The following is a 16,551-nucleotide window of genomic DNA, read 5'->3' on the forward strand; positions in this document are numbered from 1 at the left end:
TTAGTTCCATACACTCAGTCTTTAGTAAAATGACTGGTTTTCTGAAAGACTTTGAGAGCAACCATTTTTTGCCGTGCTTATCCTTTTTACCATGATTGTAATCAAAAAGAATTAGAACAATAATAACTTTTGGTTTAAAACTGATCTCTACACAATCTTCATGGGCCGTGAAAGGAATTAAACTTTTCTATTCTTTCAATGTTTAAAACAGTCTGTTCAGTTATTTTCTTCTTTGTTGAATGGTTATTATGTAAACGCAAGATAAATTTTTAAATTTCGAAGATTTTCCTTCTTGAATTTTTTGGTTATATGCTTTTTTTGGTTACATTTCCCCCTTGATTCAGAAACCTTTCAAGTTAATACAATCCTTTCGTAGTAGGCTTCACGCTTGAATTGTTTTAACTTTTCCCGGAAAATCGTTGTTATCGCTCTTAGGTCAGAAAGCAGGCATGCTTTTTGTGAGAACTTATGAAGTCCAGATTGTCTATCTGCAAACCATTTAATATTTTATTGACAAGATGTCGCGACACAATTTAATGTCTACAGACAATTTAAACTGTTGTCTTTAAAGCAAGATTTAACTCCCCATTTTCTGTGATTCTCTTCAATGTTCAAACGAAAGTTTAAATGAAAAAATTCTCGTTTCAGTTGACGTGAAGGACAGGAACCAAAATGGGATTTGTAAAATTTCCAATTTTGACGGCGACAGTAATATTGAACTTTGAAGACCAATAGCAGTGCGGATTAACTGCATTTATTTATGTTTGTCCTCACGTTTACATCTAATATTTTTGAGTCAAACTATTTAAACTCTATAATTTAACTCTTCTATCATCACATTTTGATTTTATATCTTCATAAGGTTGGCATAATCAACGTTCAAAATTGTGCACATACAGGGTATGGAAAACAGATTCTCGTCCTAAGCTATTGCTGATATGGTTATTTGAATGCCTGGTGGAAAGTAATGTGTATCCTGTACTTGCACCGGTAAGAGAGCATAGATTAGGAAAAAAATTGTTCATTTGTGATACAATTTTGATATCAATTTTGTTTTTTGTTTTACCTTTATGGATAAAGGTAAAACAAATAGGATATATAGGATATTGTGATAACCTTATTAAATAGGATTGCCTTTGCCCTTCGTCAAATCATTCAATTTCAGATCTTTTGAGCTAGGAACAAGAATCCCTTTCAACATCAACGAGTTCTAAGTCCCGTCGTTCCTAGCTTTGAAGGGTGAGATTGATAATTTGATGCCCAACAGACGATTTCACACTCTAAGGACTTCTTCTTCGAAGAACTTGCTCCTCGCAGATTGACAAGCCCGAAACATCGAGTTCTCCAACTTCAACGTCTTGTCCATTCCTGGAGCCCGCATTGCCCACGCTCAACAATTCCTCCCCATCAAAGATAAATTCAACATTATTGTTGTTTTTATTGGCGGCAACGACTCATACAACGGTACCCTCCTATCTTCACTGTCCGAGCAACAGGTAGTGGACGAGTTAGTCTTTCTGGGCAAACAGCTGTGCAAGCTAGCCAAAAAAGTTTAAGTTTTCATCCTTGGTATCCCCCACCGTAGTAGCTATCGTGAACGTGGCTAAATCATTAACTGTCATCTTTCAAACCTGCTTCAACAAAGGTGTATACCCACAATACTGGAAAGAAAGCAAAATAACTGCAATCTACCAAGACGGTGATAAAAGCGACGTAACCAAAAATATAGACCTCTGTTTAACTGCCTCTGTTGCCCGTCGAAAGTCCTAGAAAAAATCATCTTTGACTGGTTATACCCAGTAGTAAGGCAAAAACTTCACGACTCTCAATTTGCATTTAGAGACGGTCGCTCAGCCATTATACAACTTATCTGCTTCCTCGATAAAGTATACCTGCTCAACGATTCGTCGGCAATTGATGGACTAACGGTTTTCTACTTAGACTTCGAAAAAGCCTTCGACAAGGTTCCTCACGATCTCCTGCTTTTGAAAATCCACAAAATGGGAATAGGTGGAACAGCCCTAAAACTAATTGCCAATTATTTAGACAGAAGAAAACAGTGCGTGAAAATAAACAACTCAAGATCTGAATTCCGTGATGTCACTAGCGGGGTCCCACAAGGGTCCCTACTGGGTCCTCTACTCTTTTTAATCTACATAAATGACCTCCCCATTGTTGCAAGTGAAAGTGAATGCTTCGGATATGCCGATGACTACAAGCTGTTAAGCACATCTCATGAACTCCTAGAAAGTGACCTAATAAGTTTACATAACTGGTGTGTCGCAAACAAAATGAATCTCCATGATGACAAATGTAGTCTGATACACTTCAAAAACCAATCAGTGGTCAAAACGAACGAAGTCGCTGTCAAACTTGTTAAAGTTCAAAAAGACCTTGGTGTCCTAATCTCGAACGACCTCTCCTGGAAAGAAAACTGTAATCTGCGTCGAACTAAATCTCAGAAATCAATGTGGTTCCTCAAGCGTAACATTTCTATCAAGTCAACGACTAAAGCCAAACTAAAAGCATACACAGGATACGTGGTACCCGTCATATCGTACGCATGTGAGGTCTGGTACTCCACCAAAACAGACTTGTCAAACATCGAAAGAATACAGAAAAGTGCAACACAGTGGATTCTAAACTACACCATTCCTTATAAGAAAGACTCAAAGAACTCAACTTACTGCCACTCTCAATCTACTTCGATTTCCACAGTCTCTTACTGTTCTGCGCCATCACTGACCACAAGTATGACATAAAAACATCAGACTACATATCACGTAATACCAACGAACGAACCAGACAAGGCTTCAACTCCAGCCTCAACATTCCCAAAACCAGACTCAAAAGGACCGACGATAAATTCTGGACACGAAACGGAATACTGCACAACATTCTGAGTAAACATATCGACTTAACAACGAAAGAAAACAGAAAAGCACGAATAACACAGCAATTTTGGAAATTCTTCGAAAAGTTCAACGAAGCCAATCTATGTACCTGGAGGATACTCTGCCAATGCACGAACTGTAACCAACCTTCCAAACTTACTCACTAATGACATAAAGGGTGAAAACCCATGGTATATCCCTAAAGACTTCGCTACTACTACTACTACATACAGTTTAATATCATTAAAACTTTAATTTTAGCGTATTCTTCTACTGATATCAAAATTGTATCAAAAGTGAACATACTTTTTCAATAATCTATCCTCTCTTACGGCTGCAAGTACAACATACTACACATTACTGTTCAAAGAAACGATATCAAAATATGGGGTGTTATATTGAAAAAAGTAGAGACGTTCATAGTCAATACTGACCTCAAAAAACTGACATTCATCAGTCAAAGGTCTAAAAAAAGGAAAAGAAAGTATTTCAAACTACACAGTTGAGCTTGCAGTATTTAACTGTATATTTTCTTTGATTACAAAAAAGTTACGTGTGACGTGTTCAGTTTTTTGGCTTCTATTCAGATATTAGCAAAGTTTATTTTCAAGATATCTGATTATAGCGAGTTTATATTTTTGCATTTGTAACTGTATCTAATTCACGACAGGTTTTAAAATAAGGTTGTAAGTGATGGACCAAATTAGCCGCCCAGATGCGTCCCTACGGTTGAGTACTATACGTCACTACGAACCACTCAATGAAATTCGGTTAGGAAAAAACTGAGTGATGATTAAAATTAACTTTTTTTAATTAAAACCCGCTTTTTGTCATTCTCATTCGGGTTAAATTCACCAATTTACACCAGCATTGCAGCAAATAATTTTTCAGGACTGTTTTAAGCTCGAACAATTTAATTAGCCAAATAATTGTTTAGTAAATTTTGCTACTAATTACTAAAAAAACATGTCAGATACGAAAGAGTCTTTGAGTCCTGATGTATATATGTTCTAATCAGGAAATTTGTCATTCTAACCCGCAAAACTTGCAGTTCTTGAAAATCTTGATTGTTATATTATGCCTAATTTACTCCCTTATCTTAGTGTCTTGGTCGTTAGTTGTTATCCAAGTTTATATTCGTGAGCTGAATTTACAACTTTAAAGAAACATCTTGCAGCTCTAAAATGGCTGACATCAAATGCATCAAAATCTAGTTGTTTTATGCTCAGTCTTTAAAGTTTCTGGTCGCAGCTTTTCGCTTTCGTCTAACCCTGAGTTCACATTTAATTTCAGCGCTGAATCATAGTAACTTTTATTCTGTATTTTACTATGTCAAGCATCAAGGACATGTCAAAAATTGGAATGATCGGAGAAAAAAGTCAGGACAACTCAAACTATTCTGAATTTGTTCTGAACCGCATGCCAAAATCAAACTGAGCATTTACTGCTCAGATCAAAATCAGCCTAAGAAAAAGTTCTCAAAAAAAGTTCAGCATGTAATTACTGAATTCACTATGGATATAAAATAAATTTACTATGAAAATCGCAACTGCAATATTTATATTCAGTCCACATATTCCTGAACACAGCAGCATTCTTGTAAAGTGTCCTTACAGCTTTCATTTAAAGAAAGCTGTAAAGTGACTCAGTTTTCATGCAATTTTATCCTGCTCGACTTTCTTTGATACAATTGACAATTTTTTCACGGAGCGGGGGGGGGGTAGCTGGGTATGGGAAATCTTGAACTAGCTTTAGTTTATTCCAATTTACTATTCAACAAAAGAGACTTTAGATCAAAGTTAATATTATTTGATCGCAAGTATGAACCACAACTGATTCCATAGATATCGACTCCATAGACATCGATCCCTCCCCCTCATCAATTCCGTTATCGATTCCTTTATCATTCCATTCCATAGTTATCGATGATATCATTTCCTTTATCGATTCCATATCGATCCTCCCACCCCCCCCCCCCCCCCTCCCCCCCCCCCCCCGCTCCGTGAAACATCACCCCTCCAGATGTAGTTGTCATCATTGTTGTGTGAAAGCTGGATGCCAACTGGTTACGTGTAACGTGTCCTTACGGCTTGGGACGCCAGTTTCATGCAGTTTCGTCAATATGGGTATTGGCCAGACCGAACAGACCGAAATATGGGCATTGGCCAGACCGAACAGACCGAAATATGGGTATTGGCCAGACGAAACAGACCGAAATATGGGTATTTGCCAGACCGTACAGACCGAAATATGGATATTGGCCGACACGCAAGTCTGTCTGGCCAATACCTGTCTTGGGTCGCGGACTTCAACTTGGGCATGCTCGATTTTTTTTTGATACAATCGAAATTTTCAATTTTGCATGAATTTTGACTGATCATGACAAACATCAAGTTTTAATCTGTTAAGTACAAAATCATGATTTAAAAAGTTTTTCTTAATTTGCCCTGCTCATAAAAACCTATAAATGGACTTCAAATGTACTGAATCAGAACTGAATTTCCGATTTAATATGGGAATGTAAAGATTCAGCGCTGAAATGTCCTGGGACTAGGGTCCGGGAATTTCATGTTTTAAATGCAGAATTTTTATAAATTAGTTTGTTGGAATTTGGTGCAAAATTTTCATTTTTTTGTTTTGTTTATCAATTAAAAATGTCGCTTGATTCAAAATGAAAAGTAATGGAAAGTTTGAACAACCATAGGTGAAAATTGATAAAAAATCTCAAAAACATCAAAACACATTTTTTTGAAAATGACACATTTTTTTATTAAAACGTTTTTATTGTAATAAAGTCTCGTACAAAAATTACTTTATTTGCATTCTGCAGCGCTAATGAAAGAATTCTGTGACAAGAAACCTCAACGAAGTATTAAATGGACGTTAGTTAAGCAAAGTTTTCGACAAAGTTTTGTTTTAGCGAGGCTTGTTCTTGTTGACCTTGTTATACCATTTCAAAACTCCAAAAAATATAAACTGGAAAATTATCTCCTCGACCAAGGCTTTTTGTTCTAAAAATAAATTAACTTCATCAACGTTATCTTTATTTCAACCGTATTCAAGTCAGTCTGTAAAGATTCAAACCAGTGTTTGTCAATTGCGTACGTTAAACAGGTCAACACCTAAGTTCTGAATTCCGAAATACTTGTTTTTAAAACTGATCTTTTTACAGAGCGTTTCAGCCGAAATAATCTATACGATCCCGTTTAGAATTAAATTAAGCAATAATAGCTTTCAAATGACTGCATGTTAGAGAACAAAGAATTTACTAGTGCAACCATTCAATTGGAAAAATCCGATTTCTTTCACTGCCTACGAATCATTAACTTTACGTTCAAATATCTACCACTGGGTTCACTTGAAATAATGAAACAATTTAAGATATGAGCCAAATCGCGGTGAACTTTTGCCAATTTTTTGCCACAAAAACCCCGCAGAAGCGAATGCAGAGATACTAGCTTCTAGTTGTTTTGTTTTGCCAAGATTTTCCACAATATCTCACTAAAACGATCAATTTCAGTGCATTCCTTGCAAAGCAATCTCCTTCAGTCAGGATCAAGCCCCCTTTTTTTAAATAGGTTACAGACTTCTTGTTGCTCAACCTAAATGTCTATTTCTCTCATAATTGTTTGTTTTAAAACAAAGCTTACCACAATTTGTTTGAAAAACATTTGAATCAAATAGAAAATTATAATAATACAAGGCGACTCGGTATTGTGCGCTAGCGTATAGCATTCCGACTCCGCTCATCCACGTTTTGATTTAATTGCCTACCAAATGATGAAGTGTTTTTTTAAAAAACTATCCGAAAATTTACGTATCAATCAACAAGCAAAAAGCAATGCTGCGTTAGAGGGCCGATGAGACTTGCCATTTATGAGAGTACTGGGCAAGACAAACATAAAATCAAATAATAGCAATCAAAAATTAAGGACAAAACTCGATGTCTGTTTCTTTTTTAAAGAAAAACAAAATAACAAAAAATGGAATCAGATAAAAACCGAACTAAGCAAGTCAAGCTGTACTTCTTTTACCTTAGGTAAGTAAGAGACTGGTCAAAAATGTGACAAAACCGTTAAAAACAAGCTATTCATTTTAAACATTACAGAAAAGCCTCCGAAATGGGCAATTACACAAAAATGATCACACCTCATATGTTCACAACCCAAAAATACTCACATCTTTTTTCATGAAAATGCGTAGTACCAAAGCCAAGAAACTATTACTTGAAATTAAAACGATTATGAAGATTGGATCATTGTTTTAAAGGTAGTGGATGCGGACCTGCCGTTACAAAGAGGAAGCTACAAAAATTAACAACGAAAATAAAAACAGATTTTTTTGCAACAATTCACAACTCAGGAAACTAGTTTGGCTTGTTATTATTGGAATCGAATCATACGACGACAACAACAATAAAAACGGAAATAGGACAAAACTCAAAATTTCACAAACGACTTATTGAAGACACGGTTTTGAACCATTAAAACTATAAGAAAATGAAAACCATTAAAAATCTTAATTTGACAGAAAACTTTCAATATTTCCGCGTGTATTTTGTTACTTTAAAAGTATTCCTCTAAAAGGCTCGTTATGAAAAAGACAAGAAAAGGAACCACAAATATTAAAAATTATCGAAAACTTACGAATTTTTTGGGAAAACTTAATTCTAAGCTCTTAAGAAGTCAGTCAAAACATAAAAATCAGTGCAAATATTGTCTGAACTAATAATAAGTTGATGAGTTCTGTCAAATATAAGGTTAAGTTTTTTTTGACGACCAAAGAAAAAAAATCGGAAGTACAATGATTTTGTTCATTAATTTTGCGGGAGAAAGTTTTCACAGCCGTTATAAGTCTAAGCTATTCACTGAAATGTTTTAAAACTTCTTTGAGCATTCTTTCAATGCCCATTCGAATTATCCTTAATATGAACATTTGAAATAGGTACAAATTACATCCGCAAATATAGTCAAATTTTAAAAAATTCACAGAACTGTTGTGAAATTTTATAAGAAGCCAAAACATCAAAAAATTATCGGTTATAACTAAAATCAAGTGTTTATTAACAGCTCTTGGAATAAATTTCGCCCCTTATATATAGAGAATAAGCTAGATGTGGACAGAAATAATATTAAAAGAAATTGGCATTCTTAAAAACTTCACTTATATTTTCTTAAAAAATATATTCAAAAACCTTAAGAGGCATTAGACAACATCTGAAGGCCTTGCATAGGTCCAATTTAGCTCTTATAGAAATTCCCCAATCTTTGAATAAAAAACCGAAGACTTGAGGCTGCAAAAAGATTGACAAATGAAAGCAAAACAAAGGAAAACAATTAAAAAATTCAAAAAATTACTGTCAAGGCCATAAAGATATGAGATTTTATCTGAAGGTATAAAACAGAATCAATTGAACTCATTTTGGTGCAAAGCACCTGTCATTAATAGGGCCTGGATTGTAAATCGTTCTTGTTGGTAATCAACACAAAAAATGCAAAAAATTAAAAAAAATGCACCCCAATATATTCCAAATAACTATTGATTCTAAGAATCCAAAGTGTGTCCGAACCTGGCCCCATTTTTGCACATTTAACAACTAATTGATTTTTCCATACGTTTGCAAAAACGGTCAATTAGCAAATAAAATTTTAAAATCAACCGATACTTTCTAATGCATATTGCATAACTTTTGAGCTGTTTTTCGAAAAACAAAGAAGAGCTAAAAGCACAAGGTTCAAAAGTACGTTTCTAATTTGAAAGCAGCCAATTTCAAATTGAATAAAACCGGTACCTGACAAGTCGGTTCATTCACAAGAGTAGTTTATATCTCATATGAAGCAATTGAGAGCAGTCCTTATCCATAATATGTCAGACGACGACAAAAAGAACGGCAAGAACGAATAAAATCAATAAAATTTAACAAGAACGCGGTGAAAAACCGTTAAAAACAAGCTATTCATTGCAAACATTACAGAAAAACCTTCGAAAGGGGCAATTACAAAAAATTTATGAAACCTCATGTGTTCACATACCAGAAACACCTACACCTTTTTTATAAAAATGCGTAGTACCAAAGCCAAGAAACTATTAATTGAAAATAAAACCATTATGAAGATTGGATCTTGATTTACAAAAAAGTGGATGCGAACCTGCCGTTACAAAGAGGAAGCTACAAAAATTGACAACGAAAACGAACACAGACTATTTTGCAACAATTCACAACTCAGGGAACTAGTTTTGCTTGTTTTTATTGAAACCGAATCATACGACGTCAAAAACATCAAAAACGGAATGAGGACAGAAATCAAAATTTCACAAACAACTTATTGAAGACACAGGGTTGAATAATTAAAACTATAAGACAATGAAGATCATTATAATCCTAATTTGACAGAAAACTTTCAAATTTTCAGCGTGTACTTTTTTATTTTAACAGTATTCCTCTAAAAGGGTCGTTATGAAAAAGACAAGAAAAGGAACCACAAATATTAAAAATTATCGAAAACTAACAAATTTCTTAGGAAAACTGAATTCTAAGCTCTTAAGAAGTCAGTCAAAACATAAAAATCAGCGCAAATATTGATTGAACTAATATTAAGTTGATGAGTTCTGTCAAAAATGAGGATAAGTTATCTTTTGACGACAATAGGAACAAAAAACCGGAGGTACAATGATATTGTTCATTAATTTTGCGGGAGAAAGTTTCGCAGCCGTTATAGTCTAAGCTATTCACTGAAATGTTAAAAAAAATTATTTCTAGTTTTCTTGCAATGCCAATTTGAATTATCCTTAATATGAACATTTGAAAAGGGAACAAATTACAACCTCAAATATAGTAAAATACTTACGAAATCACAAAATTCGTTTGGAATTTTTTAATAAGAAAGCCAAAAAACCATCTGTTATAACTAAAACCATTTTAGAGAGTATTTTTAACGGCTCTTGGAATAAATTTTTCCCTTTATATATTGTGAATAAACTACATGTGGACAGAAATAAGATTAAAAGGAATTGGCAATCTTCAAAATTTCATTTATATTTTCTTATAACAAATATATTCAAAAGCTTAAGAGGCATTAGACAACATCTGAAAGCCTTGCATAGGTCCACCTGCAGTTCTTAAAGAAATTTCAACCTTTGATTAAAAAGACAAAGACTTGAGGCTGCAAAAAATGACAAATGAAGGCAAAATAAAGGAAAACAATTAATTTTTACAAAAACCCATAGTCAAAGCCATAAAAATATGAGATTTTCTCTGGAGGCATAATACATATTCATTTGGATTAATTTTGTTGCAAAGCATCTGTCATTAACTGGGCCTGGATTGTAAATCATTCTGGTCGGTAATCAACATAAAAAACAAAAATCCGACAAGATTTTGAAAGAAAACGCGACCCAATATATTCAAAATAACTATTGATTGAAAGAATACAAAAATTATCTAAGCCCTGGCCCGACTTTACACATCTGACAAAACAATCATATATTCCATACGGTTGCAAAAAACGGTCAATTAGCAAATGAAAAATTTTAACAAACCGAAAGTATTGATGCGTTTTGAATAATTTTTGAGCTTTTTTTTCGAAAAACACGCAAAATTTTTGTTTTTAGACGAAAAGAAATTGAGTATATAGTTCTTTCCCCCACAAGTGGATCAAAACTATATTATAAGAACTTGTCTACAATATTAGGTTTGAAATTTTTAATCTGAAGCTAATAACAGTTTGCGGCGAACTCTTTACCAATCTATTATAAAAATACGGTATTGCATACGCGACGGTAGCGCTTACGCTTTTTATTTGCTATTGTCGGTTTTTTCGCTTTTTAACCGGAGGAAATGGTCGATGTTTGATTTTAAGCGTTGGAGACCGTTGGTCTGTGCGGCTTCAAATCATGAGCAAACTGTCTACTTACCAGATTTAGATTATCACCTACTTTGTCCAGTGAGCTTTGTGTAAAAGAAGCGTTCATTTCGTACGTTTGAAAACCAAACATAAGGACGATAATTTCTTCTGTTTGGAACCCAACATGCCGACGAGTTACTACGTTTCAAACCTGATATTTCGAACAATTCTAACGTTTATGAACCTAGCAAAACGAATCTTGCGCAACCAAACATATCGAAACTTTTTTTACGTTCCAACCCGAACATTCCCGGCACAATATTACGTCTGAGATCGAAGATAGGGAACAAACCATCGATTTACGTTAAAGACCGCTTATAAGGTACGTTTTTTGGTTCGTTTTTGTTCGGTCTTCTCGATCAGGGCGCTGTAAACTCTTTTCCCCGCAAATTTTGCGACGTTTTTTTTAAATGAAAACTTGTGTATTAAAAAATTATGACAATTAGTCTTCGAAAATTGCGGTGAATCGTTTTTGTAACGGTTTCACTACAATTGCTGCAAAATTTGAACATTCGCTGCATTTTTTTTTAAATATTTAGCTGCGAAGGCTGATGACGGACACTTCGACCAAGGTTGGATCTCATTCCGATCTCAGCTGACACAGAAAAAATGTTGTAAAGTAAACTACAATTCAACACATAAGCAACATAAATTACTAATTAATGTTTGCATACACGAACAAAGTGGATGATACAAAAATAATACTTTTAAGCACAATTAACAAAATATATTTATATGATATAGCTGAATATTCATTATTGTTCACGTACGTACACTTTTCTACGATATGGCTCTCAAATTTCAGCTCCAATTGCGCAATGAATTGTTTTGGTAAATTTTGTATTAACAAGGATTGTTTCCTTTTCCCCGAATATACAGCAAAATGGTTTTTAAACGATGTCTTCATAATTTTCATTATTTCATGGGCTGCTTAAACGCTTTTCCTGACGTCACGAGTAGAGGCTGAATATATTTGTTCTTTTTAGTGTGATTCGTTTATCAGTGTTTGTTTGTTTGTTTGTTTGTTTGTTACTGTCTGCTCTTATCATTAGGCGAAGTTAATAATGGATAAAGTAGAAGACTGTTCCAAGAAAGTTGCAAAAATATTGCTCGAGGGGTAAAAGGAAACAAATCTATGTACAAAAGCAACCTTTAGAAATAATTGTTTCACTCTTTTTTATTCAAAAGCAAACTTCCGACAAATACATGTATAAGACGTATAGCTCAAAATGGAGCAAAAATGGTGATCACTTGAGTCACATTCAACAAATTTTGGAAATTTGCCCATTTTTCCGTATTAACAAGTATCAACAGCATTGCAGCAACCTCACAAAAATGAGCATGGGCGACCAAAAAATTGGAACCGTAAAGTTCTCCCGTGACCCTACGCTGTTATCTTATCCGATTTGAAAAAGTTGCAAAAACGTTGTCTTTTGTCATTTCGCAAGATGTAAAAATATCGATGCATGATTATTATCATATTGTAAGTTTCCGTTAAAAAAATTTCGGTCCAGCAACATTTTCAATACAACACTGAACGATTGTATCACTCTGTTCCGGTTTTATTTTTGATTGTCTTCTTATTATTACTAAGAGGTGGCAACTTGGTTGCCTGTCTCAACCTTACACATTTTTGTTCCGACCCCTTTTGAGGGGGGAGGAACTATATACTCAAATGGATTTTTTTTTGTTCAGACAATTTTAGCCGATCGATATATTCATCGTAGAGAGTTTAGACTGGTATCATTATAAAGCTCGTCCAGCGTAGAATATGGATTTAAAAAGATTTTTTTATTTACGTTTTTTACAGGGAGTTTTCGAGGTTTAAATTTCTGAGAAAAGTAAAGTGAATTCCATTGTTTTATTCACATTTTCCGGAATTTTGCCTAAATTTCGGTCAGTTTTGCAAAAAATTTGTTAGAATTTTGAGGAGTAGTGTTGTTGATTTTATTTTTAAAGACAAAAAACTGTCGACTATTACTATTTAGGTTGTTTGTCAAAAATTCTGGCTAAATATTTCAAAGTTCAAACTTTTCCATCACAAACAGCACGAAATAGTCTTTTTTTAGTCTACTTTGATTAAATTTGCCAAAGTACACACCCAAACCCTAATAACAAAATCTTTGTAGACTCAAAAAAAGGCTCATAAAACTTCGACTTCGGTTGAGAGCAATCTGTAATTAAAAATGTGCCGTTTTTGTGCTAACTTTCCTCTTTGATTATCAAAAACGCAGCATTTAATTTTGATTTCTCATCTAAAAACTTTTCCTTATCTAAAAGATTCGAAAAATTAAGTGTTTTTAATGAACGAACAGCATTAGCAGGGCTAGTTTTGGACCCATCTTGGACTGTTACAATCCAAAAATAATTCGGGTTGTAACCAGACGCTGTTTTTTTAAAAATGGATCTTTTTATATTAATTAAAGACCAGTACATTTTAAATCAGAGAACAATTGTGATAGGTCCAATTGGCTTCCTAAGCAGCGCCAAATGGATGCATCTAGTTTTGACTTTTAAAAAACATAAGCTTATGGTCGGTTTGCCTTTTTGAAGAAAATTTGACTGAATAAATAAGGGCCTATTAAACTTTGCCTCTATTTTTTTCCTAAATTGGTGAAATTTTTGCTTAGTGTCAACAAACAAGGAAAGCTTCTCCTTTCTGCAGACTTAAAATTTGATCTCTATTGCGGTTTGACGCCTTAAAATCTGGTTTTCTGGCCTGGATACTACTAGATATTACATTTTTTTCTATTTTTTGGGTATTTGCCAATTTTTCGAGTTTCCTAGTTTTGTCATATTATCAAAACTTTAACAGTTCACCTATCTCATCATTGGCTTTCATAATAATTTTTTTAACGGCCCTAATGGACAGTGTTTTCTTGAAGAAGTTAATTGAACTTTGTAATTTTGTCTTTTACTGTTTTTTGTCGTTTTAGTCGTATGAACTTTCCTGTACAATGAAAGGTTTTATTGGCTGTTCGTAGTGAAATAAATGCGCCTATTTTCTAATTATAGAATATAGTTGCTGGCTTTGATGACTTTGAGAGCAATTGAAAAATTCGAAAATTCAATTCAAAAATAGGAAAAAAATTAATTTTTAACATTTCAAATTTGTTCTTTTTATTGTCGAATTGTTACCTACTCTCGTTAATTACAGGTCAAATATCACAATAATAGTGTCAAGGAATGGTGTCAAAAGAGATTGTCGTCACAAAATCTAACGTTTTTAAAGAATTTGTTATGACTTTACTGGTTTCGACACGGGTTTTTCCACAAAAAAATTTAATTTTTGATTTTTGTCATATTTGACGTTCTTTTTGTAGACGTAAGACATATTTTCGATAACTGCAGTTCTCAAAGATTTCTTTTGGATCAGTTAAACAAATCTATAAATTTATTTAATATTGTAATTATTGGCTTTCAATGCTTCGGAAGTAATTTTGTTTCGAAGAAAAAACAAAAGTATTACTTAATTTTGCCTTTATCTCTATTTTGTCTACATTTTACCTATTCTCAAATATGAAATGGAACATACTAAATCATCGGTGTCCAAAGTAGGTGCAATTAAACATATTTTGAGGGCAAAAATAGGGCTTTACGGCTTCGACAGCGTTTTCTGTCAAGTTTAATTGAATATTTATTTGTTGTTTTTTGTTGTTCTTTTATAACCTCATAAGACATTGAATAAGAACAGATCTTAATGCCGTTCTCTAGAAGTTTTGGTAATCATAAAGCTGTGGGATATTTGAGCTGATTTCTAATGGTTTTCATTACTTTGAAATTAGTTTTTTTTTAAAAAAAAAATAAGCGAACTTTTTAATTTTACTGTTTTTTGTTCTTTTTTGTCTAATTGTTACCAAGCCTTAATATGGACTGTTTCCATATTATATGTTGACTTACAAGTTATTCGTTTAATTTCAGTTTTATCTGGCGCTAAAGTGACGTTGTTATTAAGTTTTGTTTTTTAAAACGGACATAAAATTTTTGATGTAATTAATGTTTTTTTGTTGTTGTTTGATTTTGTCTTGACCCCCTTCCTTAATATTAACATATCTCATCAATCTAGCGCATCATTTTTTATTCCACTGAGTTGTTTGCTTTGGAGTCTGTCTTTTCGTTCATACACTATTTTTTGAAAAATACTTGAACTTTTGGGTTTTTCTAGCTGTTCCTCATTTGGTAGACAATTATGCCGAAATTGTGGATGAGCGGGGTCGGAACCTTATGTGCAATCGCACATTACTGAGCCTCCTAGTTGTTCATTTAGCCAATAAGGTTGCTACAATTTTTGATAATGTATATATAAATTCACTCAACATCAATGTCAATGTTAACTCTTCCCGTAGCCTCGTTTGGTCCCAAACAGACAGCCCGACGACTGTTTCTGTCACAGCGACACTGCAACACAGACATGAACGCCTTTCTGTACACTTTCTGGGTGGCGGCGTATATGAACGGGTTCACAGCCGCGTTCAAGGTCACTTGAATATGGGCCACAGTCTTCAGAATAAACCACCCACTCGGGGCTCTAAGACCCAACGAAGGGTCAATCGCATATGCAGTTGTCAAACATGTCAATATTATGAATGTTAGTGTCGTAAACCCGACGATCAACGAATAACCGAATATGATTCTTGACTGGGTTTTGGTGAAGGTATTTCCGGGTTCAGCCGAAGAGTTTGTTCGCGAGGAGGTCAAAGGTTGGTTCGAGTCGATTCGGATTGTGTTTGGGTTCACATTCATGCTGGCTCGTTGGGTCATCTGGACATACGACTGGGTAGCTTTGGATTGAACATATGCTGTTTTGAAAATGGAGGAATAAATAGCTATAATTGTTATGAACCACGCAACGCTAATTGTTGTATTTCCAAAGTTGTAGATAGTTTCTATAGGGTCATCGGCCTCATCTCGACACATCATAAACGCCCCAGCTAGACCATGCAACGTTGCACAAGTCGCCATTGAGAGAAACGTAACCAAAAACCATCTTCGCTTGAAGTTTTCATAATTCAGGGGTTTCACGATATAAATATAACGATCAATCGAAATTAAAATTAGCGCCACCAAACTCATAATGTAAACAGTATTGCTCACTTTTGCGACCCAACAAATAGGGTCGAACTTGTGGTCTAAAAACTTAGGAATACTTCTAGGAATGAAAAAGGTGAATATAATAAAGAGAGTTGTCGCATCTAAAATTGCCAAGTTCGCCACAAAATAATTACAAGCCACTCGAAGTCTTTCGAAGTATAACACAGAGAAAATAACCAATAAATTGGCAAAAAATCCCACGACAGCAATGAAAGCTCTCAAAATTGTGAAAAATAATGCAATATAATCGTAAACTGTAATTTCAACAAATATTATGGAGTCTGGTAAAGTAGAATTGGGTCGATTAAACTGGCTCGGAAATATTGTCGAATTTTCTGTAGGACCCATATTTTGAAATGTATTCAAACTCTACCCGAAGCTAAAATTGAAATGAAACTCGAATCAACTTTCCAAGAGATTTGGGGTTTAAAATCTTTGATAAAATAAGCTAAACTTAGTAACAAATAATTTCGAGACAAATCGTAAAATTTTCTGAGCAAATAATTGTTTGGCGCTTTTCTGTTAAATTTCTGAGGCTTACGTGAACAAAATTTTCCAACTGAGTGAACAAATAAGCGAAGCAAAAAGTAATCACAGGGGTGGAGCTTTTTTCTTCACTTTTTAACTATTCTCTATTTTTGACCAATCGGAAGGCTAGACGG

General features: G+C 34.1%; 1 protein-coding gene across 1 annotated transcript in view; it reads right to left on the reverse strand.

The window, feature by feature from the left end:
- Positions 1 to 15,032: 15,032 nt before the first annotated feature.
- The window catches only part of LOC142340898 (alpha-1B adrenergic receptor-like), a 1,982-nt gene continuing 463 nt past the window's right edge, over positions 15,033 to 16,551 (reverse strand). The window contains exon 1 of the mRNA XM_075391670.1: positions 15,033 to 16,551. This exon is cut by the window's right edge and continues 463 nt beyond it. Within this exon, the coding sequence (XP_075247785.1) occupies positions 15,107 to 16,237 (1,131 nt within the window). The 5' untranslated portion in view covers positions 16,238 to 16,551 and the 3' untranslated portion in view covers positions 15,033 to 15,106.

The sequence above is a fragment of the Convolutriloba macropyga genome, chromosome 6 (genome assembly GCF_964194025.1).
Source record: "Convolutriloba macropyga chromosome 6, txConMacr16.3, whole genome shotgun sequence".
Taxonomy (NCBI): Eukaryota; Metazoa; Xenacoelomorpha; order Acoela; family Convolutidae; genus Convolutriloba; species Convolutriloba macropyga.